At 45.2% G+C, this 26872-nt stretch overlaps 1 protein-coding gene across 14 annotated transcripts in view; it reads right to left on the bottom strand.

Moving 5' to 3' along the window:
- Ptprm (protein tyrosine phosphatase receptor type M) overlaps positions 1–26872 on the bottom strand; it is a 675227-nt gene that overhangs the window by 411878 nt on the left and 236477 nt on the right. For all 14 annotated transcript variants that reach the window (XM_087189931.1, XM_087189938.1, XM_087189934.1 and 11 more), the window contains one exon: positions 18503–18774. In XM_087189931.1, the coding sequence (XP_087046057.1) occupies positions 18503–18774 (272 nt within the window). The remainder of the gene's footprint in view (positions 1–18502; positions 18775–26872) is intronic.

Genomic DNA, 26872 nt, shown 5'->3' with positions numbered 1-26872 from the left:
AAGCTGCAGGCCTACACAATGGTGCCGCTGGGGAGGCTGGGTAGCACGCACATGGGAACAGCTACTATTGTCACTGGCTGAGCATGTGTGACTGTACAGCAGCTACCCCCAGAACACGTCCACCTACAAAAGCAATTATCAGTTCCCATTTACTGAGCACATATGTCCCCTGCAGTATGCAGCTGTCACTCTATTATTTATAGTTTGTGCAAAAAAATTCATGAGAGATTCCGTGTTTTATGAAACAAAGAACTACGGATACAAACTACCTATTCCCAAACCAGAGGGCTACTGTGGATATAATCTCAAAACTTTCTGAATAGTGAGGTCTTCACAACAGAGTTGCTAAATTTGGGGGGGGGGCAGAGGGGGGGCGCGATCAGCAGAGCCTCACATGGAATGCTTGGGGGCTTTCAGGACACAGGTACAAGAAGTCACTCCAGAAACCCTGGCCGGCCCAGACAGCACTGAGTGACAACACGTGCACAGCAAAATACAAAACGTTCAGGGAGAGCAGGGTACTGCAGAAGAACAGAGACAAAACCAAACTCCGGGCTGCTCCACAGTGGCTTCCTCACTGACAAGAAAAAAAGGAAGGGGCTGTGAGTACTCCTGCGAGGGGATGCGCCACCTGACTTCACACCGATGGCTGCAGGAGGACACGTAGAAGGACAGGAAGCGGGGGACTCCAGAGGGAGGGCAGGAAAAGCATCCCGTGGCCCACAGAGCAGGGCCCTGGACAACAGGGCATCCTGCAAGCAATAGGAGGTGTCGCAGGGACCTGCGGGCTGTGCTGATGGAAGGGCAGCTGCAGGGACAGCAGGGAGGGCTGAGGCCACTACCACAGCCACCCCGCAACTGCGCACACTGCTCAGACAAACGGGCTTGGAGCCGGGCTCAGGAGCACATACCCACGATTCCAGCTGCTTCTGAAGCAGGACGTTTGAAGTCAACCCGGGCAACTTAGCACATCCCTGACTCAAAATAAATAAAAAGGGCCAGGGCAGTAGCTCCGTGGTGGAGTATCCCTTATTCACTCCCCAGTACCTACCCCCCAAAAAGCAACAGATGAGTAGATAAAGAAAACGTGGTATTTACACATAATGGAGTACTACTGGGACATAAAGAAGGACAAACCTGAGCCACTGTAGGAAAACGGATGCACCTAGAGACGGTAATGTTAAGTGAAGTTAACCAGACGCCCGAGCTTAAACATCGCATGGTTTCTCTTATAAGAGAAACGCAAAGTAAGAATAAATAGCAAATTAAAGCTAAATAGTAAGAAACGGGGAGACAGACTTTTTGCAAGCGGGAAGGGGAGCAACAGACGCGGGGTGGGGGTGGGGGTAAGGGAGGGGCAGGGGATGAACAAAGGGAGACGTGTTCTGCGCGCGGACCGCCCCCCGCGGGGAATGTCCTCGCTGCCCACTGCAGACAGGCACGACGAAGAGGAGGAATTGAGGGGTGCTGGAGGATACCCCAGGAACGTCCAGTCCACGGGGACGCAGCCTCTCCTCCCTCTCCCCTCGGGCCCCGCACGCATGAGCACGCGCAGTGAGTCTGGATCAGAAGAAGGGGAGGCCCCTCTCCTCCCGGAAGCTGCCCTCCTGGCTGCAGAAATGGCCTGCTCCACATCCACCTGGGGGCTGCCGCTGCCAGAGCAGACAGATCCCCTTCACGGGGCAGGCATGCGCTCTTCTTAGGCCGTGGTCTGCGCACAGGGCAGACTCACGTGGATCCGTGGGATGAAGTGACCCGCGCATGCAAACGTGATCCGCAGTGCTTCACTCAGCCCGACCCAGGGTCACAGCCCTACAAGGACAGGCGAGGTTGCAGCGCATGATGACCACGGTCCTCACGGGCAGGTGCTGCGGGGACCTAACATCTTCCTTCTCTTTTACCCCCGCCCCGCCTCTCTACCTCCTCTTGCTCCAACTCGTGGTCTACTTCCCATTTGCAAAAGATCTCCCTGCATCTTTTGCTCATTAACTGACTTATACTCTGGCTTTCTCATATAGACAGACCATGCGGTGTTCTAAGTGAAGATACCTAAGTTTCAAGTCTGTCCAGCGGTCGTAGCTTGACTGCTAACTCTGTGTTAACTGCTCAGCCCTTAAAAAACTCGCTTTGTTGTTTCTAACAAATGCAAGCGTTAAAGCAAGCAGCCCAACAGATGAGCCCATGTTAAGTGGGTTTCTTAGAAAGGGATTACAGACCCCCATGAAAGCTTCAAGGTGAGCTCTTATTCTCCGGCAAGTTTCTGCTCTGAACTTCCCCTCAAAAGCAAAGAACAAATATTTTCTTCATCTCTCCTTGCCCAGTGAGGGACTACTGAACTACAGGGCCAGCACCTGCTAGAGAAGTGTTAACATGTGCGTGCAGAGCCGGCAGGAGCGCAGCAGGGTATGCAAACGCCAGTGTCCAGGTCCAGGAAAGACTGAGGTCAGAGATGACAGTAACAGGGCGACGCAGTGGTGCCACTGGAACCAGAAAACAGAAAGGCAAGAAACTGATCTGGGGGATGTGTGTCATGTTTGTCTTTATTAGACAGAACAGAGTATAGTGAAAGTCTGTATTAGGAAGCTTGGGTTTCTTTAGGAAACGATCATAGTGATTTTCCTTTTTAAAGTAATTCAGGCCCGGTACCAAAATAAATAAATAAAAATAAAGTAATTCAGTAACCAAAAAGTGTGTACAATATGTCTTTGTATAGGTAATTCTATGTCCTAAGTATCTTTTGTATACAATGTCTAGCTTTCCACAGCCAATCAATATGAGGTGGGTCCCACCTATTCCCTTTTAGGGATGATTAGGCTGATGTGGAAAAATTAAATAATTTTTCCAAAGTCACACAAATAGTAAGAGTCAGAATACAGTCCTGACTGAATTTACCTCCAAGTTGGACTCATGTTAGCAGAATGCCTTAACTACCAAGTATGAGAGATTAGACATAGAATGTACCGTATATATTGTGTGTAAACTGTGTTAGTCAGTTTTCCCAACGCTGATACAAAATACTCAATACCCACAACTTAAAGGAGGAGGAGAGGTTTAATTTGGCTCATGGTTTCAAGGGATTCAGTCAAGGGAAAGCTGGCTCTAAGGCAGAAACATCATGGTGGAAGGGTGTGGTGGAGCAGTTGCTTAGTTCATGGCAGCAGGAAGTGGAGCAGAGAGCAGCACCAGAGAGGAAGGGGTAAGGAATCAGATACAAATCCCAAGGCCAGGCCTCCATGCCCACCCAGACAGACCCAATGGTGTGGTCCACCCATCCCTGGATGGTCCCCAAGCCAATCAGTTGACACAATCAAGCTTAACTATCACAAAAATATACAACCACATATCATACACGTTCATATGTGTCTTCTAATGTGCACATTCTTACATTCTAAAACTTCTGCTTCTGGATTTAAGGGATACATAATGACGCATTTGACCTAGAAATGCAGATGCAAGAAAGTCCTGTGACAGAGTTTTCATAACATAAATTTCAAGAGCTGGCAAACTACTGCCTGTAGACACAATCTGTGCTGTCGCCTGTATTTGTATGCCTCCCAAGCTAAGGACAGTTTTTATACTTTGCCATGGTGAGAAAAAACTAAGAAGAAGAAGAAGATTTTGTGATACATGAGAACTGGATAAAATTCATATTTCTGCATCCACACAAAGTTTTATTGGAACACAGCCATGCGCCTTTGTTACAGCCTGGCTCTGGCAGAGCTGACTAGTTACCACCAAGGCCGCTGGCCGGCAAAGCTGAAATACTGACTGTCGAGCCTCCTGCTTTGAGAGAGACTTTGCTGCTTGGCTTTCCAACACACTGCCATTACTCTGCTTAACAAGAAGGCACATGTCAAGAGCAATACTTTTTCACAGCCAAATACAACATGCTTGGCACTCCATGTGGGAGCCGCAGATTCCAGCTACGGCAGTGAGAAAACCCTGGCCCTGCCTGAGTTGCTTTCAGTTGTGTCAGGTGGCCTACTGTGCATGCCTATTTAGGCTGGTGAGATCACCACCCCCATGTTTAGCCAATATTTAACTGCAATTTACCATGACAAAATACATAAACTAATTAGTCAATGGATCCCAAAATGTTACACAAAATAAAATAAAATCCAACTCATTTGGAAATGAAATCATCTATGGAAAAAAAAGAGCCTATAAAAAGCTGAAACACTTTAATAATAAAACTAGGCTCTTAAATTTATTTAATACCATATTCCCTAGGACTAGCTACATTAAAGATAAATATTTGTCCCCCGGGCCGGGGATTTACCTCAGTGTTTCCACCGCCTGCCTTGCAAGCGTAAGGACCCGAGTTCGATCCCCGGTACAAAAAAAAAAAAAAAATCATTCTACAAAGATAAATATTTTGCTTCCTATTACTGAAACAAAAACATTTTCAGGAAAAATGCCTTCTCTCCCTAGCCCAACCGTCTCTGTGATTATCTGAAAAGTTGCAGATCAATCTGAGAATTGCAGAACCACCCTTATTTGGAGTAATTTTCCCCTATACCATATTCTATTTTACACTGTCTTAAAATGTTTTTAACAGAAAATATAGTTTTCTTCTGATTATCCATAGGTTCCATACTTGTGAGTGTGCCTACTTCCTAAAATGTATTTGTGACCCCAAAAATCAATACTTGCAAAGCACTCCTGCTCTTTCGTGGCCATGTTAGGATGGCAGAGGATCCTGTGGCTCAATACTCATGCTCCTAGCTCACAGCTGCTCAAGGTCCTGCCGTCTCATTTCAGCTTTCGTACTGTTAAAAAGTGTCCTTGTCATGGTCTACTTACTCCTATGATTTTTGTACGTTTGTGCTTTTTTTTGGGGGGGGGACAGGGTCTCACTATGTCATCCTGGCTGGCCTTGAACTCCTGGTGATCCTCCTGCCTCCACCTCCCGAGTGCTAGGATCACAGGTGTGCACCCCCAAACCCGGCTAGTGTTTGTGCTTTTCAATGGTGATGCTTTGTGGTGCCTAACTGCTGCCTAGCACTTGCTCTGCGCTGCGCCATACACAGCAAAGACACATGCTGCACCAGTTTACGTGGCAGGAGTCAGTGCTGTCGGCCCTGGGGGCCTTGCTGCGGAATGAACAACATGAATCACATAGGCGTCTTTCACACAGAAATACACACAGAACAGTCATGGATAGACGGGGTGACAAAAACTGACCAGCGTTCCCAGAAACTTCAGATTTCTCAGAGACGTGACAGTGCAGTGGGTCAGCTCCCCACATCCGCGGCTTTCACATCTACGCTCTCAGCCATAATAGTGGGGCAGAGTCTGCACACACAGAAGCTTTTATAGTATTGTGGTGGTCACTATTTCATGGCAACACAGGCTGACCCTGTTTACACACCAGGGACACTATATCAGGGACTGTAAGTCACTTACAGATAACATAATCTATACACAGGGTGTGTGTAGCTTACACACGAATGCTGCACCAATTCACATAAAGGACTTGAGCACATACAGATTTGGGGATACACATGGGGTCCCAGAACAGTCTCCTGTGGATACCCTGAGAGATGACTGCGTGCACTAGCTCGGCTTCTCTGACTGAGGTACATAACTGTTGCAAATAATGAGTGTCAACTGTCAGAGCACATGCAGGGTCACCCCAGATCCCCATTTGTGTCGGTGAGTCTTTTCCTGGTGGCTCGCAGGTGTCATGTGCACCCATGAGTGTGTGAGAGAGAACGCTCACCCAGTCCCTGAACTGCTCTCCTCTCAGGAGACAGGCACAGCAGCCCCACAGCCTCTGCAGACCTGGGGAGAGCCCTTTGCTGCCAGATAGGACACAACGGTGAGGTGACTGACGAATGCTCCCCTTACTCACAAAACAGCCATGGACAGGGCCTGCGGAGCCTGCTGTCAAGCTGTCCTGTGGACGCCAGCCAAGGGGCGGGACGCAGTTCGCCTCTGCAGCAGCCCCATCTTCCCTGCTTCAGTGAAGAGCAAAATTAGCTTTCCCTGCTGCCACTTCTCCTCGTAGGGGCGAGCAGAGAAAAGGGATTTGCTTACCAACACAATGCTCAAGAGCCAAAGCCGTGTGCGGAGGACCCAAGCATCGGTTCCCCAGAGGGTGTGCGTCTGCTCTCTCGCACAGATTAGCTACGGAATGCTGTCTGGCTTCGATTTACATAAAAAGCACATGTGGATCCTATGCATTTCAAAAATTACATTTTTTTGTCAAAGAAATTAAATAAATAAAAATATATACAGGAAAAGTTTCTGTGGTATGAACAGCCCAAGCAAAACCACAAAATATGTCACATTAAAAAATGAGAATCAAAATTTTTCAGCATTTGTTTATACTGATGCATTACTGGAAAATAAAAACTCAGTTCTGGAAAGGTAAAGACATGCAATGGCCAGAAAAATCTAACAGAGCCAATTACTGGTGGTTTGTCATACCTAGTCATAATAATCATTCGCTGTATGTGTGCACTTGTGCATGTTTGTGTGTGTGTCTGTCTGTCCTGAGCCTCTAACCAAGGGCCTCAAGCAAGCTAGGAAAAAGCTCTACTGATGAGCCACACCCCCAGGCCCATGCCTATTCTTGAATGCCTTATCTGGCTTTCCTATCCATAAACATGACTCTTCTGCTTTTTTTTGGGTAAGAAACTCTTTCCCTGTAGGAAAGAATATGATATGATCACAGCTCAGTAATAATTCCCTAAAACAAGATATAGGAGAAAATTAAAGGAGAGGGAGAAAACCACAGGACGTTTTAGGGACAGTTCTGGTGAGCAAGGAGGAATAGTTCATAGGGAGGTACAAGTCATAGTCACCCTCAATCATCAAATAAGTTGAAAATGAAATTTCAAAATGAATAAACAGAACATGGTCTGTGAAGATGAAAAGAGCAGCGCGCAAACTGCTCAGCTTCCAAGATGGGTCTGAGTCAATAATGAAGTGACGGCCTCAGGTGTCCCACCAGGCTCCGAGGAGCACAGGCCACGGAGCATGGGGCCGCTGCCACACTGGCTCGCTGGCTCGGCACAGAGCCATGGATCACTGTCACCTCAAACTCCACTCCGTCCTGAGCTGTCTCGCACTTGGAACACGGGCCATAGCCAAGGAATTCAGAGTCGAGGTTTGCGCGCTCTTTTTCAACTGATACCTATCAGCAATTCCCGGCCCACTTCAGGAACCACCAGGCTGCAGAGATGCTCTGCAAGGCCCAACACGAAGCCTAGGCTCAGCTGGGCAGGGTTGCGGCCATGTGTCCCTTCCCAGAGACTCAAGGACATGCGCAGGTGAGAAACAGCCTGCAGAACAAGACTGCTGGGCTTCAACTGCATCAATCTCTTTCCCTCTGGCCAGCTCACACCTCTGAGCACTCCTCGTTGTGATGTAGCACACGGTTCGGTTCGGAAAGCTCTCACCCAGTGGGCTCTGGGACACTGCTTCGGAGCAGCAAGTGTGCTGGCTGGCGGCCTCACTCACTGCTGCTGCGGAAGCAAGTGGGCCAGAGGAAACACAGCAGAAGCCAGGGTGGCTGTGCGGGGAAGGGAGGTCGGGCTGCAGGTGAAGCGGTGGGTAAGACCAAGACATGCCTATTTGGGCCAGGGATTTAGTTCAGTGGTTCCAGCACCTGCCTCACAAGTGCAAGGATCCGAGTTCGATCCCCGGTACAAAAAAAAAAAAAAAAGACATGCCTATTCGCACCACCCCTTATTTACCAGCAGAGCTGTCAGCCCAGACAGGGTCAGTCTTGGCTTAGCCTCTCCCAGAAGTGCAGGCTCCTTTGCATCCTACAAATCCTAGACAAAGGATTTAGAGCAGGGCCCGGCTGGAGTCCAGGCCAGATCTCCCACCAGGACCCTTCACCTTACCTAAGGAATTTTTTTTCCTGCAGTGAGCCAACACCCTCACCCCTCCATCCTATGCCTACCGCTCCACACCCCCTTCACCGAGAGGCCTGGGACTGGGCATCCTGGCTCCCTGTGCACTCTTCTCTTTACAAAGCCACCCTTTCCGTTAAGGACCCTGCCTCCCCAGCCTCTAGCTGAGCCGTAATTGCCATCTTGCAGGAGGACCGGCAGGCTGTGTGGGTGAGAGTCTTGGCCTCTGTGCACACGTGCGTGATGAGAAAGAACCCAGGGACATGAATCAGAGACAAGTGTGCTTTGCAGCACACGTCTGAAATACGCTGAGACAGGGAGAGGAGGACCGGAAGCAAAATCACAGCCAGAAGCTGAGCTCTTCATCAGTGCAATGAAGCAAGCAGGTGAGTATGAAAAGGAAATGCACTTCTGGAAATGGCAGGAAGCAGATTCCTAAATCCAAGGCAGCAGGTGCCCAAGGTAGGTAGGAGCTGCACTTTCTGCCAACACTGAACCCCAGGGGGGCAGTGCTAAGGAGCAGCGATTAGGACAGATGCTCGTTAAGGAATTAAATTGGTGTTAATCACCAAATACTTGACACCTGATGTTTCTAAGAACAGCCATTAACCTGCCATTAAGCGTCATTCCAGGTGAGCACTGGGATGTGGACCTGCAGAATACTATTGTGCATCAGAAGAGGGAAAGGCAGACCCTGTGAGAGGCCTCACTCTGTAGTCTGCTGTGCCCAGGGAGGATGTTCAGCACTGGTGTCCTGGGTGAGAGACAGCTCCTCCGCCATGACCTGTCCCCCACCAGGACAGCTCACAGAGCAGACTCTGTGTAAGAAATGGATGCTCTGGACAGAGGCCCGGGAGGGAGAAGGAAAGGAGAACTAGGTGCTGAGGAATTCCTGTGGGTGTCCCCAAGGCCAGTCTCTGGAAGGACAAGCTCCAGGACCCTCCGGAAGCTCCCCGACCGGGCGCTGTCAGGGGACAGTGGTTCTGGAGCATTCGTATAGAAAGGAACCTGGAAAACTTTGTCTCCCCAGTGTTTCACAGAGAAATTTGTTCCTGGGTTCCTTTGCCCTCTGACACCTTGCTACCAAGCGGATCCAGGCAGTGCTTAGGCAGGAGAGAGCACTCAGCTATTAGCATTTCCCTTTTCACTGTCCCCCACAAATCTCCATGTTGGTTCAACTGTCACCATTTCCAAAGAGGTCAGCATATCCTAAGGGCATCTTCCTTTCGACTTCACACAGCTGTAATTAAGCAAAGGAGGCTCATCAAGTTTAAAGCACTTGTTCAGGCTTGTGAGGAAGGGCTAATACGGAATCCAATTCTGTCCAACCCCTGCACACGTCCTTCCATGACACTAGGATGCCACACCTTACATTATAATGTGAAATGCCCTTAAAACTGTTCATGGGTCCATCTCACCTTACAGCACAACACCAGGAATGGGTCAGGGCCTTGGCTGAGTAGCAGAACACACGGTCAGCATGTTCCAGGCTCTGGGTTCAATCCCAGGACCACAAAAACCCATAAACAAACAATAACAAAAAGCCGCAACTACTTATGTGATAAATACATTACACAAATAAAGTACTACCTGAATACACTTTAACATACAGATATTTCCAGTACATGGGAACCCCATAGTAATTTCTGCGATCTTGGTAATGTATCTGAGGAGGAACTGGACTCCCCGCACCGCTCTCTTTAGACACCTGCATCCCACTGCACTGTCTGCAGCACTCCGGCCCAGAAACAGCAGCTCTGCACCCTAAGAGTGCATCCTTAGGATTCTGACATTTATGCACCATGTTCATAAAAGAAAATGTCACACACATGCATGCATGAGACCAGAACAAATGTTCAGCCACATACAGATCACATCTCAGGACAGTATGGACTCTGCGTAGACAAGGCTACACTGGGAGTTACATCCACACAGCCCTGTATGACTCACCTACTAAGAGCACCAGGAGCTAACAGCCATCTCCCTCGCCAGGGCTGCTGGCCTCTCGGGCTGGGGCAAGTCTGCATGCAGCCTCAGAAGTTCCCCCCTGGCTGCACCTAACAGCCCTGGCTTTCTATCCCCAGTTAGCCTGACACCGCAGGGAAGGGTGGGAATAAGTTTTAGTAAGTGGTTTCTTTTTTATTTTCCTTAAATTCTTTTATTGGTACATTGTAGGTAGACAACACAATTACATTTCTCATTGGGAATTGTACCTTTACATAATGCATCTTGGTTCTTATTTTTTCCCCATTCCTAGCCCTCCCTTCACCCCCTCCACCCTTCCCTATTTACAAAGACTTTATTTCCATTTTTTCCATTTCTCAGCATTTTTCCTTTCCCTTCTTTCCTTTCCCCTGCCCCTCCCACTAACCCTACTCCTTTGGACCTTTTCTTCCTATTTTGCATTATCGATTATTCATTCTAATCATTGGTACATTTTAGGTATACAATATAAGGACCTTCATCATTGGAAATTTGCACCTTTACATAGTCTCTCTTGGTTCTTATTTTTCACCCTTGCCCAGCCCTCCCTTCAACCCCTCCAGTCCTCCCTATTTACAAAGACTTTGTTTCCATTTTCTCATATTAATCCCATTCCCTTCTTTCCTTTCCCCTACCCCTCCCACTTCCCCTTTGCCCCTTTTTTTCCTATTTCACATTATCTAGTATACCTTTTAGTCCTTATTTACACTTCCAGTTTCTCACACTACAGAAACTATTTGGTATTTACATATGTGTGACCTATTTATTACACTTAAGAGTATCAACTCAATGTGCATCCATTTAACTACAAATGTCTCTAATTTCTCATTTTTTATGGCTGAGGAGTACTCCGTTTTATAAAAAAACCACATTTCCTTGATCCAGTCTCCAGTTGATGGGCACTTGACCTGCTTCCAAGCTTTATCTATTGCAAACTGTGCTGCTATGAACATGGGTGCCCATATATCACTGTGGTATGATTCTTTTAATTCTTTGGGGAAGATCCCCAGCAGGGGAATAGCGGGGTCAAATGGGACTTCCAGTGCTAGATCTTTGAGGTATCTCCATACTGATGTCCACAGTGGTTGCACCAGTCTGCACTCCCACCAGCAGTGGAGCAGGGTTCCTCTTTCCCCACAGCCCAGCCAGCATTACTTATTTCTTGATTTCATGATAGCAGCCATTCTTTTTGGAGTGAGGTGGAATCTCAGCGTTGTTTTCATTTGCATCTCTCGAATGACCAGTGATGTTGAACATTTTTTCATGTGTTTATTTGCTATTTCTACCTCTTTGTCTGAGAAATGTCTGTTCATTTCAGATGCCCATTTTCAGATTGGGTCTTTAAATTTGGGAGGTCTGATCTTTTAAAGTTCTTTATAGATTTGAGATAGTAGGCCTTTGTTTGAGGAACAGCAGGTGAAGATTTTTTCCCACACTGTGGGTTGTCTCTTCACACTGCTGGTGGTTTCTCTTGCTGTGCAGAAGCTTTTTAATAAGAGATCCCACTTGTTGATTATTTGTGCTAGTTCACAGGCAACTGAGGTTTTGTTCATAAAATCTTTTCCTACACCAATGTCTTCAAGAGTTCTACCTAACCTCTGTTCCAGCCAGTTCAGTGTTTTGATTTTAATATTTAGATCTTTAATCCATTTTGATTTTAGTTTAGTGCATGGTGAGCTATATGGGTCTAGTTTTAATCTTTGTCAAGTTGAAATACAATTTTTCCAGCACCATTTATTAAAGAGGCTATCTTTCCTCCAGTGAGGGTATTTGGCTCCTTTATCGAAGATAAGATGGCTGAGTGTGTCTGGAGTTGTTTCTGCATCTTCTAATCTGTTCCATTGGTCCTCAGGTCTGTTTCTTTGCCAGTACCATGCTGTTTTTATCACAGTAGCTTTGTAGTATAGTTTCAAGTTGGGAATTCTGATACCCCCTGCCATGTCTCTGTTACCTAGAATTGCTTTGGGTATTCTGGGTCTCTTCTTGGTCCAAAAGAATTTTTGGATTGTTTTCCCAAGGTCCGTGAAGTATGCTGCTGTGATCTCAATTGGAATTGCATTGAATCTATATAGCAGTTTTGGAAGTATGGCCATTTTCACTACATTGATCCTTGCTACCCAGGAGCAGGGGATGTCTGTCCATTTTCTGATATCATCTTCAGTCTCTCTTTTCAGAGTGCCATAGTTTTCAGAGAAGAGGTCTTTGATTTCTTTCGTTAGGATGATTCCCAGGTATTTCAGTTTTTCGGATGCTACTGTGAAAGGAATTATTTGCCCTATTTCTCTCTCAGTGAGTCTGTTGTTGCTGTAGAGGAAAGCTATTGATTTTTGTGTGTTGATCTTGTATCCAGCTACTTTGCTCAATTTGGTTGTTAGGTCTAGAAGATTTTTGGTGGAGTTCTTGGGGTCTTCTATATAGAGTATCATGTCATCTGCAAATAATGACAATTTGACTTCTTCATTTCCTATCTTTATTCCTTTTATTTCTTTCTCTTGCCTAATTGCTGTAGCTAATGTTTCCAAAACTATACTGAACAAGAATAGTGATAGTGGACATCCTTGTCTTGTTCCTGATTTTAGTGTGCAGGATTTCAGTTTTTGACCATTTAGTATGATATTGGCTGTTGGTTTTTCATAGATGGCTTTTATCAGTTTGAGTTAGAGAGCATCTATTCCAATTTTTTGTAGGGTTTTTATCATAAATGCATGTTGGATCTTGTCAAATGCGTTTTCTGCATCTATGGAGATAATCATATGGTTTTTGTCCTTAGCTCTATTGACATAGTGTATTACATTGATTGATTTTTGTATGTTGAACCAGCCCTGCATCCCTGGGATGAATCCCACTTGATCAGGGTGTATGATCTTCTTGATGATCTTCTGCATTCTATTTGCCAGTATCTTATTAAGGATTTTTGCATCTATGTTTATTAGTGAGATTGGCCTATAGTTCTCTTTTTTGGTTGGGTCTTTCTCTGCTTTGGGGATCAAGGTGATGCTTACTTCCAGCAATGAATTTGGGAGTATTGCTTCAGTTTCAATTTCATTGAAGAGTTTAAACAGTAGGGGCAGTAGTTCCTCTCTAAATGGCTTGTAGAAGTGAAGCTATCAGGACCGGGGCTTTTCTTGGTACAATTTTAATTACGTTTTCAATTTCATTGGTTTACATTGGGTTGTTTAGAATTTTTAGGTCTTCTTCATTCAACTTTGGTAATTCATACATATCTAGGAATCTGTTCATTTCTTCTGTGTTGTCCATCTTATTGGCGTATAGGTTCTGGAAGTGAGTACTAATGATCCTCTGTATTTCTGCTGGGTCTGTTGTAATTTCACCCTTTTCATTCCTAATTGCATGGATTTGGGCCTTTCCTTTTTCTGATAATGTTGGCTAAGGGTTTGTCAATTTTGTTTATTCTTTTGAAGAACCAACTCCTGGCTTCATTGATTTTTTGTATCATTCTTTTAGTCTCCATTGCATTGATTTCTTCTCTGATCTTTATAATTTCCTCCCTTGTATGAGCTTTGGGTTTTTCTTGCTCTTCTTTTTTAGAAGCTTGAGGTTCAGTATCAGGTTAATTGGACTCATTCTGTTTTCCTAATATGTGTATTCACTGCTATGAATTTCCTCATAAGACTGCTTTCATTGTGTCCCATAGATTCTGATATGTTGTATTGTCATTGTCATTTAATTGAAGGAACTGTCTGATTTCTTCATTAATTTCCTCTGTAACCCATTGGTTATTCAGAAGTGTGTTGTTCAATTTCCACATGTTTATGAAATTTTTCCAGTTTCTTTTGTTATGGATCTCCAATTTCATTGCACTATGGTCTGATAATATACAGGGGATAACTTCAATTCCTTTGCACATACATAAACATGTTTTATGCATGAGTATGTGGTCTATTTTGGAGAATCACCCATGTGCAGTTGAGAAGAATGTGTATTCTGATTTTGTAGGGTGGAACACTCTGTAAACATCTGTTAAGTTCATTTGTTCAAGAGTTCGATTGAGTTCTAGTATTTCATTACTTATTTTTTGTCTAGTTGATCTATTTGTGACAGTGGGGTATTGAGGTCCCCCACTACAATTGTATTAGTGCATATGTGACTTTTCATGTCGGTTAGTATTTGTTTTATATAGTTGGGTGCACTAGTGTTTGCTGCATAGATATCTATGACTGTCATCTCTTCCTGTTGGATTGTTCCCTTTACAAAGATGTAGTATCTTTTCTTTGTCTTTCTTAATCAGTGTTGGTTTGACATCTATATGGTCTGCAAAGAGGATAGCTACTCCTGATTTTTGGGGGGTTCCTGTCACATGGAATATTGTTTTCCACCCCTTAACTTTCGGTCTATGCGTTTCATTTTGAATTAAGTGTGTTTCTTGTATGCAGCATATTGTTGGATCTTGCTTCTTGACCCATTCTGCCAGTCTATTTCTTTTGATTGGTTGAGACCAGTAACATTGATGGTTATAACTGATACCTATTGACTTATCATTGTCATGACTTTGTTTTTGTTGGGTTCTCCCCCTCTACATTTAATTTCTTGTCATGCCCGATGGGTTCATTCTGCTTTGCTTCCTGGGGTTGTGATCCTCATTGTCTGTTCTTAGGATATAGTCTAAAATTTTTTGGAGTGCTGGTTTGGTATTCATGAAGTTCCTAAGGTGCTCTTTATCATGAAAGTATCTCATTTCTCCATCAATTTTGAAAGATAGTTTTGCAGGGTACATCAATCTGGGTTGGAGGCTGTTTTCCTTTGGGGCTTGGAATACATCACTCCAAGCTCTTCTTGCCTTGAGGGTTTGCACTGAGAAGTCTGCTGTGATTCTGATGAGCTTTCCTTTGTAGGTGATTTGTTTCTTTTCTCTAACTGCTTGTAGAACTTTGTTCTTCTGTTGAGTTTCTGGAATCTTAACAATTATATGCCTATGTGTAGATTTTTTTTGATCAAGGGTATTTGGAGTCCTATATGCCTCATTTATCCATATGTCAAGTTCTTTTCCCTTGCTTGGGAAGTTTTCTGCCATTACTTCTGTGAACAGTTTTTTTATGTCATCTGCACTCTCTCTTGTTTCTTCTTTGACTCCAATCAGTCTTATGTTATTCTTCTTTGCATCGTCTAGCAGCTGCTGGATTGATTTCTCATGTTCCTTTACAATTTTAAAGCAATTTTTCTTTTCCAGGTCACTAATTGCAATCTTGTCTTATATATCTGAAATTCTGTCATCACATTGGCTCATTCTGCTGTGTAGACTTTCAGTGGAGTTCTTGATCTCCTGGAAATCTGTTTGCATCTGTTTTATGGATTCCATTTGTTTCCTATGTTGGAGTTCCGTCATTTTCCTCAGCTCCTCTCTAGATTTATTAATCATGTGCTGCACTACAAGCACAATCTTTGCTGTTATCTGAGAAATTATTTCTGATTTCATTTTTTCCAGATCCCCTTTTTTGCCAGTTCAGGGAGTCCAGGTGGTTGAGTATTAGAGTGTTCCATCTCATCTCCCTTTGGGGTTGCTGTAGGTGATCTGGAAGTCTGGTTTTGAGAGTTGTTTACATGTCTTCTCATTTCGACCTGGGCGGCAGGGTGCTGTTGGCACCAGCTTGGCTCACCTCCTCTGAGCTGGGAGCGGTGGAACAGGGGCTCAGAAGCCCCTTCCTCTGGGCTAGGAGTGGTGGGACAGATGGCGGACCAGAAGACCGCTCCTTGGGGCCGGGAGCAGCGAGATGGACAGCAGCCCAGAAGTCCCTACCTTTGGGGCAGGAGTGGCAGGAAGGATAGCAGACAGGAAGCCCCTACCTGTTGGCCAGGAGCGGCGGGATGGAAGTGGTTTCTTTTTATGTCACCTTTGTTAGTACAGTTTGTCCTTCTCACCTTAGCTGCAAAACATCATCCAGGTGGTGTAAGGCTATGGCTGAGCGTTGGGGAGGTTTCCTGCTGACATCTCTCTCACATCTTTGGCACTGTGCCACTCAGCTAAGGACCAATTCTGCCCGTGCACTAAGAATGTCAGGGTGTGACTATCCCAGAAGATAAAGGAAAAAGCTCAGGGAGACACTGCCTTTGGGAAGCTCCACAACCTCACAAACTGCAGCATGGTAAGTGATGGCTTGGGGATAAATGAACAGGCTTTGAGGTGGGTCTCTCCCCTTGCTGAGCAAATTCTTACAAACCAAAAAACACATCAGAGTCTTTTAAACTTAAAGGACAATGTGGTTCCTAATGAGTCAGTCCATGCTATGAACTGAATGTTTCTAGTACCCCAAAATGGATGTCAGAACCCTAATTTCCAAAGTGGTGGTGCTAGGAAGTGAGGCTGCGTGAGGCAGCTGGGCCATGAGAGTTGTGTCCTTGTGAGGGAACTGCTGTCTTTGTGGGAAGAGGTGTGAGAAAGGTTGGCCATGGGAGGACAGAGTATGAAGGGCCATGTGCACACCGGGGACAGAGCTAAGCCTGAGACCTGTACCTTGACCATGGACCCCAAGCTCCAGGACACCAAAAAATAAACACCAGCAGCCCGGCTCGTGATGTTTGGCGGCTGCAGCACAGCAGACTAAGAGGCCAGAGAAGCAACAAACTTCTGTGTGAGCCACAAAGCTATGAGAATAAAGTTCTCATTGAGCTCAGTAAGTGGCACGCTGCTCAGCACCGTGAGAGATCACAGTGGGAAGCAGCAGGGCTTAGGAGTCAGGATGGGGTTCACAATCAGAAATGCAAAATATTTTATCTAAAGGTGACCAAGAAAGTAAGATTTCATTGAAAATGACAACAGCCTGGTACCCAGGAGCAGGTAATTTTCAGCACAGTTCCATCCTTGCTTTCTCCAGTCTGGTGTCCTATCAGCACATGAATCAAATCATTCCCTGAAGGTGTCTGACAAGCCAGGTACAAAAATGTAAACAGGAATTCCAGATCGCCATGCAGCCAAGGGTGTAAGAAAGACATGCACTGCGGGCCCCGGAGAGAGCTCACTACAGGCCACGGTGGGCACCATGCAAGCCAGAGAGAAGGAAATCGGGGCACAGGCGGGCGGAAGATGCCTCCTGGTCTCCTGCAGTAGTGCATCCTGCAGGCCTCAACCAGCAGCTGCCTGTGCCCAGCAGAGGGCTGGTGTAAAGGTCCAGGACAGGGCCGGCCCTACCTTAAGAAGCTGCTTAATCACATAAGCTTCCCAACCAGAGCCATGTGGAGACAGCCATGGGAGCCCCGCTGGGCCAAACCCACCACCTCTGCTTGCTGTTCAGTTCTGTGAGGGGCAAATTCCCAGGGCCATGTTTCCATGACACTACTGACTGGTTGGTTACTAGTACGCTTGTATAAAATGAAGGTGCCCATTAAATGTGACCTTTTCCTTCTTGAGGAAAAACTAATTTTACAAATAAAAACTATATATGTATATTAGGGAAATTTTGCAATATGACAGGTGGCAGAAAGAAAAAAAAATTGTTATTCCACTACCTAAGCAGATATCACTTTTCATGTATTTATTTCAGAATATATTTTGGTCCATATTATTATTTTTTTTTAATTTAAGAATGGTACTTATGTATTGCTTTAATCCTGATTTTATCCATTTAGTAACATAAGCTTAAATATATCATTAAATGTTCTTTCATAACATTATCCTTAATGGTTGCAAGGTGAATTTTTGTACTGAGGTACCATAAATTAAATCCTCTATTGTTGGAAGTAATACTGTGTCTGATTTAGTATAAATAAGCAGCTATGAATATTCTGGCAGTCAATTATTTGCAATCACTCTTCATTATTTTTTCAGGACGAATGCCTAATAATAGATTGTTTAATTTAGATGTATGTACATTTTTAACATTTTAAAAATTTATTGTGCAAGTATACTCTTAAAAGGATTTAATAATTTACATGTATACTAATAGGGTTTTTCTACCTCCACACTTCTACTCAGGAAACATTTACTTAGCACTCACTAAATAGCAGAAGTTGTTGTAGATACAAGGATACAAACATAAATGAAGTGAGGAGCTTCCATCACCCCTGGAAGGTTGAGGGGCCGTGCTGGAAGGCCTCAGCTGGCCGCCAGGCAGAGTGGTGAGTGGATGCTGTTCATCCCAAGGCCAGCAGCCCCTCAGAGGCCCGCTCAGACTGCTTCTGCACCCCAACTCCGCTGGCCCCTGCTTCTATCTGCTGTTGCTTTAAAGGCCACTCACTCAACATGGGCAAAGAGGGTCTCCGGCCTCCACCAAAATACCAGGACAGGACACACAGTGCCCCACTGTGACACGGACTCAGTGAGGGCCCTGCGGGAGGGCTCACTTCTGGCTGGAACACATGGAGTCCCATCCAGGCTTTGTCTGGCCTGGAGAGCTCTGTGGCTCACTCAGCCCCCTAAGCACAGAAGGCCCAATATCTCACACACAGTACCACCTGCCCTGCTCCTCCGGTTACAGCTTTGTCCTTAAAACCTGAATGTCAGGCTTAAATACATGTGAGTCGTGCTTTGCTCACTTTACACAGCCACAAGACCCTCCTGATCACACACCATGGGCAACACTGACCATGATACTTACAGAGAGAAAACAGCACCTCACACATTCTCTGGTGAGTAACAGAAATAATTCATATTTTCAGAAACGAGGATGCTTCAAAACCTGAAATGGAAGGGAAGTCCATACCTGGTAGAAGTTAGGCCAGAAGGTGCTGATGGCCAGCTCTGCCCGATTCCATCTCCCCGTCGGGGCCCCTGACAGGTTCCAGATGGGGCTCCCCAGGGCCCCGTTATTGACCTTCACGTACACGTTGAGGAACCCAGGAGCAGAGTTGCTCTTGCTGGATACAAAGTAGTGGAAATCGATGCAGTGAGTGTCATTCTCCTTCAGCTGAGGGAGCAGCAGGTGGGCTCGCTGTCCGTCATGCCGCCCTGACCCATTCACCATCATGAAGGAGCCTGCGGAGGCAAAATGAAGGAGAGTCACAACCCAAATCCACGTTCTGGTCACCGCTGAAAACTGCCATTACGCATGGGGGGGGACACTGCAATCCATGCGTCTCTTTTAATCTTAGAACTTTAGCCACGCCTTGTCCATGCATTACTGCCACCCCCTCCGTGCTAGCTGGTCTCTGTCCATGAGTGGGACATTCCCCGGGTGTCGGTGCCTTGCATCTCCAGACCCCAGACGCAGTGCAATGTGTAGGCCCAGCCCCGTCAGCCTGGTAGTGAGAGGCCACCTGTGGCATTTACATGAAGACTAATTAAAATCCCACTCTGGGAAGCCCTCCAGTCCAACCCCGGGGGCAGCAGACAGGGGAGCCCTTGGCCTCTCTCCAGGGCCTGGGGCAGCTGTCCTGTCACTGCACCGCCATCTGTAAGCAAGCTGCTTCACAGCCCTGTAACCTGAGGGAGAACCGGGGTCCTCTAATGTGGAGTCTTGGGGTCACTGCATCTTCGAGGTTAGCACCCCTACCCCTGGTACTGCTGTGACAAGCAGGGAGCGGGCTGAACACACTGGTGTGAGCATCGCCCTTGAAGGAGGGCCACCTCAGAGGACCCCACAGGCCCTGAGGCCTGCACCCGGCGTACCCGTTTCCCAGTGGAACCTAGCTGTCCGGGGACCCTGTCCTCGAGCCCTACCTGTGTCTAAGACCAACGGGAGTGGTACCTGAAAAAACATATAATCAAAATGTTCTAAGAAACAAGGGAAAGCAAGTTATCAGAGTCCTCTCTGGCAGAGAGGAAAAACATACTGAGAGTTTAAGAAGGAAGCCCACTGACACCTGGGGCATAAAAATCAGAGCAAACAGTACTATGGGTGGGGCTGGATTCCCAACTCCTCCCCAGTTAGATGTTCTTATTACAACTCCCCTCACTGTGAGTCACAATGCTCAGGGTGTGCACGTGTGTTGGTGCACACATGTATGTTTTAGTGAGTGTCCACGCAAATCTGTAAGCAAACACACAGTACTAGGAAGCGTGAAGAGTTCTTCTCCACATGCTGTGATTTCCCAAACAACACACAGAAACTTGTTTTATATATGGAGCACACAGAGAACAGCGAGGCAGACCCCCACTGCACAGTAGTGGGCTTTGGGAAGGGATTCAGAGTGCAGCGTTTGCTCACGGTTCTTACCATCGCGGTGCCCTTGTCGGTAGTGTGCTACTTTTAATATCATTTAAATAAACAGGAACAAATTCACAGAAGGCTTAGAAGAAACAAGTCCAGGTTTCAGGATGAGTCTCTGGCCAAACCAGAACTCTGCGCCTCTCAGTTTCCAGCCCATTACTTACCTATCACAGTCAATAACCTTGTGTGTCATTCGAACACACATGGGAGGAGAAAGCCTCTCTACAACCTGAAGGGGTGTCACAGGAGCTGTTTTAGAACAGAGCAGTTTTTCAAGAGATGAATGCTATGTACCTGAAATATAAAAGCTAACTCAGAAAGGAAGGGTTATCTAGGAAGGTATATTTCAGCAAAGAAGGACTTCAAATGTGCCTTAAGAGTCAGGAGGCAGGCAGCGCGAGTGCCAAGCTGTGGTGGCCCCAGGCCGGGCAGCTGCTGCGAAGATTTGGGATGACTATGGAGGCGCTGCTGGCCAGCCTCTCCCACCCCACCAGGGCTCCACCTGTCTACACCCACTCAGTGAGCTCCTGAGCATCCCACTGGACCAGAATTAGCCCAGCCCAATCCAATCTTGCATGAAAAATCTGCTTTATGCCTTTGAGAGGAGGTTGAAAGTAGGTCATCAGGTGGTTCAGCTACCAATGATGATTTGGATCATCTAAGGCAAGGAAGTCGTGAGTGAGACGGAGCGAGATATGACAGATAGAAAAGTACAGAATGAAGACCTTGATTCAGATGAGGAAGAAAACTAGTCAAAATGCTACAAAATGGTCATATATACCAGAACGACCCAGCGTTAGAACCAGGTCAGAAAATGTTGTTAGGTTCTTGCCAGGGATGGAATCTATTGGATGGAATGCCAGCACTGCAATTCAATGTTGGAAATTGTTTGTAACGGACGATATGCTACCAGATATTTTGAAGTACACTAAAATGAAAACAAGTAAACAAGTAAAACATTCTATATGCATCAATAGTAATACTCAAACAAAAATTTATCATGATGCCTCACTATCTGAACTGAAGCCCTTCATAGCAGGACTTCATCATTCTAATTGTCAGAATCTAAAGGATTTATGGAGAAATATCAGATTTGGCATTGAGCTTTACAGAACAATACTGACATGCAAGAGATTTGCTTTCCTTCAAAACTGCCTACATTTTGATGACAAAAAGACCTGCCAAGAGAGGATGAATCTGACAATTTGGCTTATTATTATTATTTTTTTTGGTACCAGGGATCCAACTCAGGACCTTGTGCTTTTGAGGCAGGTGGTGGAACCACTGAGCTAAATCCCCAGTCCCTATATTCACTCATTTTTTGAAAGCTTTGTTTGAACAGTCAAGCAATTTATACACTGTCCGAACACATGACAACTGACAAACAACTTGCATCATTTTGTGTTTGTTAAAGCTTTTGGTAATATATTGCAAATAAACCTTCCAAATATGATATAAAAATAGATGCCCTGTAAATGCAAAGACATTTTACACCTTGAATTTATAAATGCATCCTGGAACTCTGCCACCAGGTCTGTACTTGTGGAGTATGTGAACAGAATTGTCCCACCTATTTCAAAAAATAACCAAAATGTCACATTTGACAACTGGTTCACAAGTTACCCACTGATGTTACATTTGCTAAAAGAACACCAGTTGACCAGCACAGGAACTACTCAAAAGAACAAAGGAGAGATTCGTGAAAAAAATGTTCCAAGTTCACAACAGTGAACTTGGTAGTGAAATGTGTAGTACCATCTCTGGATTTCAGAAAGATGTAACATTGGCCTCCTATATGGTGAGGAAAAACCAAGTGGTACTGATACTGTCAATATCACACCGTGATGAGTAAGTGAAGCTGGGCGTGGTGGTGCACATCTATAATGTCAGCACTTGGCAGGCTGAGGCAGGAGGACCCTGTGAATTCAAGGTTACCCTGTGCTACATAGTGAGACCCTATCTCAAAAAACAAAACAAAACATAAGACCGGTAGTGAATCCCCAACCCAAATGAAGTCAGAAATGATGACATTTTACAACAAAATGAACAGTGGGGTAGATGTTGTTGACGAGATATGCAGCAACTATGATGTCACTCAAAACAAAGGGTTGGCCAGTGGTTGTGTTTTACTTGATCCTAAAGATGCCAGCCATTAAGTTTCACAGTTTACAAAAAAGTAACAAACACAAAATATCACAGAGGAACTTTCTTAGAGGGGTGGGACTGGAATTGATAAATGATCAATGATAACAGAGGAAGGACAGTCTGTATCTGCCCAAAAACCTCTGCAAAAGAATTCTGGAGAAGACTGGTAAAGATAGGTGAACATCACAAGAACCTCTGAAGGAAACAGGAAGGCCAGCGAGATGTCAAGTGCATCCTAACAGAGGAGACAGAACAACAACACACCTGTGCTGGCAGTGTAAGTGATGCTTGTGTATGCAACATGCTGTTTCCACATGTGAAGACTGCCTTAGATGTGATAATTGAAGTACAGATTAGTTTTGTGGAAGAGTTTTAGTTGTATTTTCATTGTAGTTCACCTAGAAATTTATTTCTTTTGTTATTTTTTAGATTTAATAAGCAAATAGTCGATGTTGAAAATGTTTATTCTAAATGCTCATTATATATTTGATATTTTATTTTACTGATATTTTATTTCCCTGCTAAGCGCACACTGTTATAATGTAATAGGAAGCTCCTGACCAAAGAGGACGGCGAGACAGGTGACGAGTATGGCCTGCCAAACAGGAAAAGAAAGCTAAGCACACACACTGCCACTGCAAGTGAGACCTGTGCATGGAACACGCTGGTGTCGTGTGTGAAGACTGCCTTAGGTGTGCTAAGTGAAGCAAAGATAATTCCTGTGGCAGTTTTGTTTGTATTTTTATTGTACTTCACACTGGAATTTATTTCTGCTGTTAATTTTTAGATTTTGTAACCAGGTAAACAGTTGATGTTGAAAATGTTGGTGTTTATTCTAAACACTCATTACATATTAAAAATGTAATATTTTATTTTCCTGATATTTTCTTATTAAATATATATTGTAGGGTTCAATATAATAAAACTCAAAAAATTTTTAAAAAAGAAAGAGGAGCTAGAGTAGTGGCAGATACCTGAGATCCCAGCTCCTGGGGAGGATGAGGCAGGACAACTGCTGCAGCCTAGCATAAGAGAACAACCGAGGGGTAAGAAAAGATCACTGAAATATTTGGGGTGAGGGTCACAAAATGTTAAAAATCTAAGAAGGTTTTTGGAGCTGAAGATGAGCTAAAAACATATTTTTATGCTCTTAGTAAAACACAAGCTGCTCTACGGCACGTTTTGGCACATGGTCCGCTCCACTCTGCAATCTGTGACCAGTCGCGGTGAATTCCCACTGGTGGGGCCTTGAGGTCCCCTCTGAATCATCAAGACCCGACGTCCCACCACCTGCCAAGAAATTGCTCCTCCCTTTGTTTACACCAATAAACCCGGGGAACCTCAGTGACAATCGTGGTGATATGAACACGATGACAAAAACACGTGCTGTGAAGCACATCTGCACCAAGCTTACAGAGAGGCAATTCTTCATGCACACCACGGAAGTTAGTGCCTCTGTAACACTACTGTTTTGAAAGTCACCTGGGTCTCCAGAAGTGCTGTCTTCCTGGCACAGGGCCTGCGCCCTGTGCTTACCCACTGAGCTGCTTTCCAGGCGGCTCCCTGAGTCGCCCACAGCACCCAGAGCTGGCCCAATCTCCAGGGTGACCTGTTAAACACAGAGCAGCCCTCTCTGGCCACAGTTCTCCCTCCAAGTCTCAGTCATTTCCTCACTGTTGACACACAACACCCAATACCTACAACTTGGAGGAGGAGAGGTTTGTTCTGGCTCACGTTTCAGTGCATGGCTGGCTGTCTCCAAGACAGAAATAGCACAGCAGAGGGGCCCAGTGGAGGAAAAGCTGCTCACGTCATAGAAGCCAGGAGACAGGGAAGGGAGGAGTCAGGGACAGAGCTGCACCCTTCCAGGTTACACCTCCAGTGACCACCTCTCCCACCTGAAGTGCCTGCTAACAGCTTTGTTCAGCTGCTGAACTCATCAGTTGATGACTCAGCTCCCTCATGGTCCGATGGTCTTCCCAAATCCCCACCTGTATAAGCATGAGAGTTGGGGTACATCCAAACCTAAACCATAACACCATAGTTTCAGTGACTGGTGGTCAACTAAGGTCCAGAAATATTCCATGAAAAATTCTAGAAGTAAACAATGTGAAAAGTAGCAGGATGAAATTTCATGCTGCCTGGCTCCTTTCTACCCAGGCCATGAGTCATCACTCTGTAGTTCAGTGCATCCATGCTGTATATGCTACCTGCTGGTTAATCACTTGGTAGTTGGCTAGATTACCCAATGAACTATTGAGCTGTTACACTGCTTGTATACAGAGTTGGGTACTATCTGTACTTTCAAGTAGCCACTGGGAGTCTTAGAACATTCTGCAACATTGTGGGGGTATTACTACACTCAAGGGCCCCTAATTTTTATAGTTGTTTCTCCTTCTCTTTGTTCCTGTGTTAGGAAGAATAGTCTGCTTTGCTATGAACTGTCATTCACTCGTGCAGATTAGCAGAGCCAGGACATCCCTGTAACACAAAAGTTACTTTGCTTCCTGTGCCATTTTTTCGGTAAGACATCAACACTGAAGTGATCAGGAGCAAATCTTCTCTCATATACGGGGATGCGTCACCAACACGAGATGGCCTCCAAACACAGCTCACAACCCTGCAGAAGCACCTTCTCTTCCCTTAACGCAGCGAGTGAGAAGAAAACGTTTCATGGTCTCAAGAGCCAATCCTCTCTCCACTCAATAAAATTGTCTGGGAACACGTAAGAACAGCTGCCCCTCCTCCGGGTTCAGCACATTCACACGGGGCCATGATTCCTATGTCTTGGGCGGGGTTAGGAACCATCCACAGCCTGGGACAGACCCATCTGCTGGTTCGAGCTAGCTGGAACGTGTTAAAGAGAAAAAGAGCAAATGACTGATGATGCAGACAGACCCTGGTTCCTCATATTAAGCTGGCAGAAAGGGGTCTCATTAGAAGGAAAGACTTTGAGGAAGGCAACAGAGAGAGGGGAGGAGATGGAGACCTAGGGTTTAGGGCTAAGGACCGTTTCCCTAGGATGTGACCCTGGACGGTCTGGTGTTTTGGCAGGGTTTTCCTTGTCTGTGCTATTTCTCTAGCTACAAAACTGCACAGATTCTGAATGACCTGCTTCAATCCTCCTGTTTTTCTCCCCATCGTTTTCAACATGTAGTTTTATGAAATTAGTGGACATTTTTTGGGCACATACATGTGGTGTTGATAAAAATGCTTACTCTAGGTGTAGCGACCACGTCTTTGCCTCATTCGGATGGCAAGGATGGAATTCTGTCCGGACAGGCTCCACATCCACACCAAAGCTACTCTTCTCCCAAACAGTCTGGAAACCGAGCTCTGACCTGAACACACAGAATTTTTAGAGGAAAGTCTCTTTAGCAAACACTTTCCCTGGAGTGTGCTACCTGGAGTGGTCCGTTTTTCCTCTGCATCCCCTCAATTAACGATGAATACACTTAAGCTCGTTTAAACAGAGCTTGATATAAAGTACAAACTCAATACGTGCTGGCCATGATCACTACGATGACTTGGGTACCTCAAACCTGAACAAGCTCGTGGCACCTCTTAATTATCTGCCACCCTCTCCCATCTCTCTCCCTGTCTACCTTCCAAACCTTCGATTTCTACCCTAATTCACCCTGGTAAGAACTTTTAAATTTCCTTTATGTACTAAGATATTACGAAGGCTTCAACTCAATAAATCTTGTCCTTGCAAATTAGGGGAAGGGTGTCTTTATTTACATGTGTGGACATCACCTAACTCATGGTTTTGCCATGCAGAAGGTGACATTTCTGCCCACACAGTGGGTACCTCTGTCATCCACAGTGTTTACAGAAGCAGGCATGAGCATTTGTGCTGAGCAAAGTCTAGCAGCTCCAACTCTGCGGGAAAATTCCAGCTGGGCATAAAGGAACCGGGAGCAGGAGGGAGAAATGCCTTTTAATTGTTTGAATTTATCACCTATCTGCTATGAAAGGAAAGTCAACTCGCCAGCCAATGTATAAATAAATGAAGAATTCAAAGCACTGATTTTTAATTTTAAAGCATTATGTCTGTTTTTTTTTAATACCCCTCCCTGTATGGCTGAATGCTTAATTTTCACCTTCTACTTCAATGTTCTGTCAGGAGAGGCATTTCAAAAAGTAATTGGATATCCCTCTGTAGTTACTTCCTTACCTCCATTTTTTCCCCCTATATAAAGCACTCCAACTGAGCACATAAGTAAAAGCAATCATAATTCAAATTAGCATGGAAATTTTGTTTGTGTTCAGATAACAAAACACCCTTAAGTCACTGGTATATAAGTAGAAGATACAGCATTGCAGGCGCATGAAATAAGCTTCAAAGGAGACAGGCTTTAGATGCAGGCTCCAGAGGTTTTTAAGAATATTTATTTTGGTTTTCCCAAAGAGGAAAATTCTCTTGGAGAACATGCAATGTTCACATTCTGGAGTCTTTGGGAGAATTAAATTTAGCTTAATCATATCCATTGGCAAATGCTTTTGATGAAACTATCTTTGTCATTGTGGCAGCAGTAATAACTATGGAGGATTAGTTATTCCTTTCTAGCCCATCATTAAAATCTCCACTGGCATGGTCCAGGCTGAGGAAGCTGCATGCATTCACATCCTACATTTGAAGAACTATGCAAAGAGCAAGAAAAGGAACATTTTCCATTATACAGCAGGTGTTACTTCATACTTTGGCTGGCAGAGAAGTGGCACATTATGAATTTTAAAGCCATCACCAGCTTTATTTTCTCAACGCTTCTTAGTTTT

This window comes from Heterocephalus glaber, unplaced genomic scaffold (assembly GCF_053883595.1).
Source record: "Heterocephalus glaber isolate CG9 unplaced genomic scaffold, H.glaber_assembly_v1.0 deba00000331, whole genome shotgun sequence".
NCBI lineage: Eukaryota > Metazoa > Chordata > Mammalia > Rodentia > Bathyergidae > Heterocephalus > Heterocephalus glaber.
Note: the sequence above shows the minus strand (reverse complement) of the source record. Positions and strands in the feature narration are given on the sequence as shown.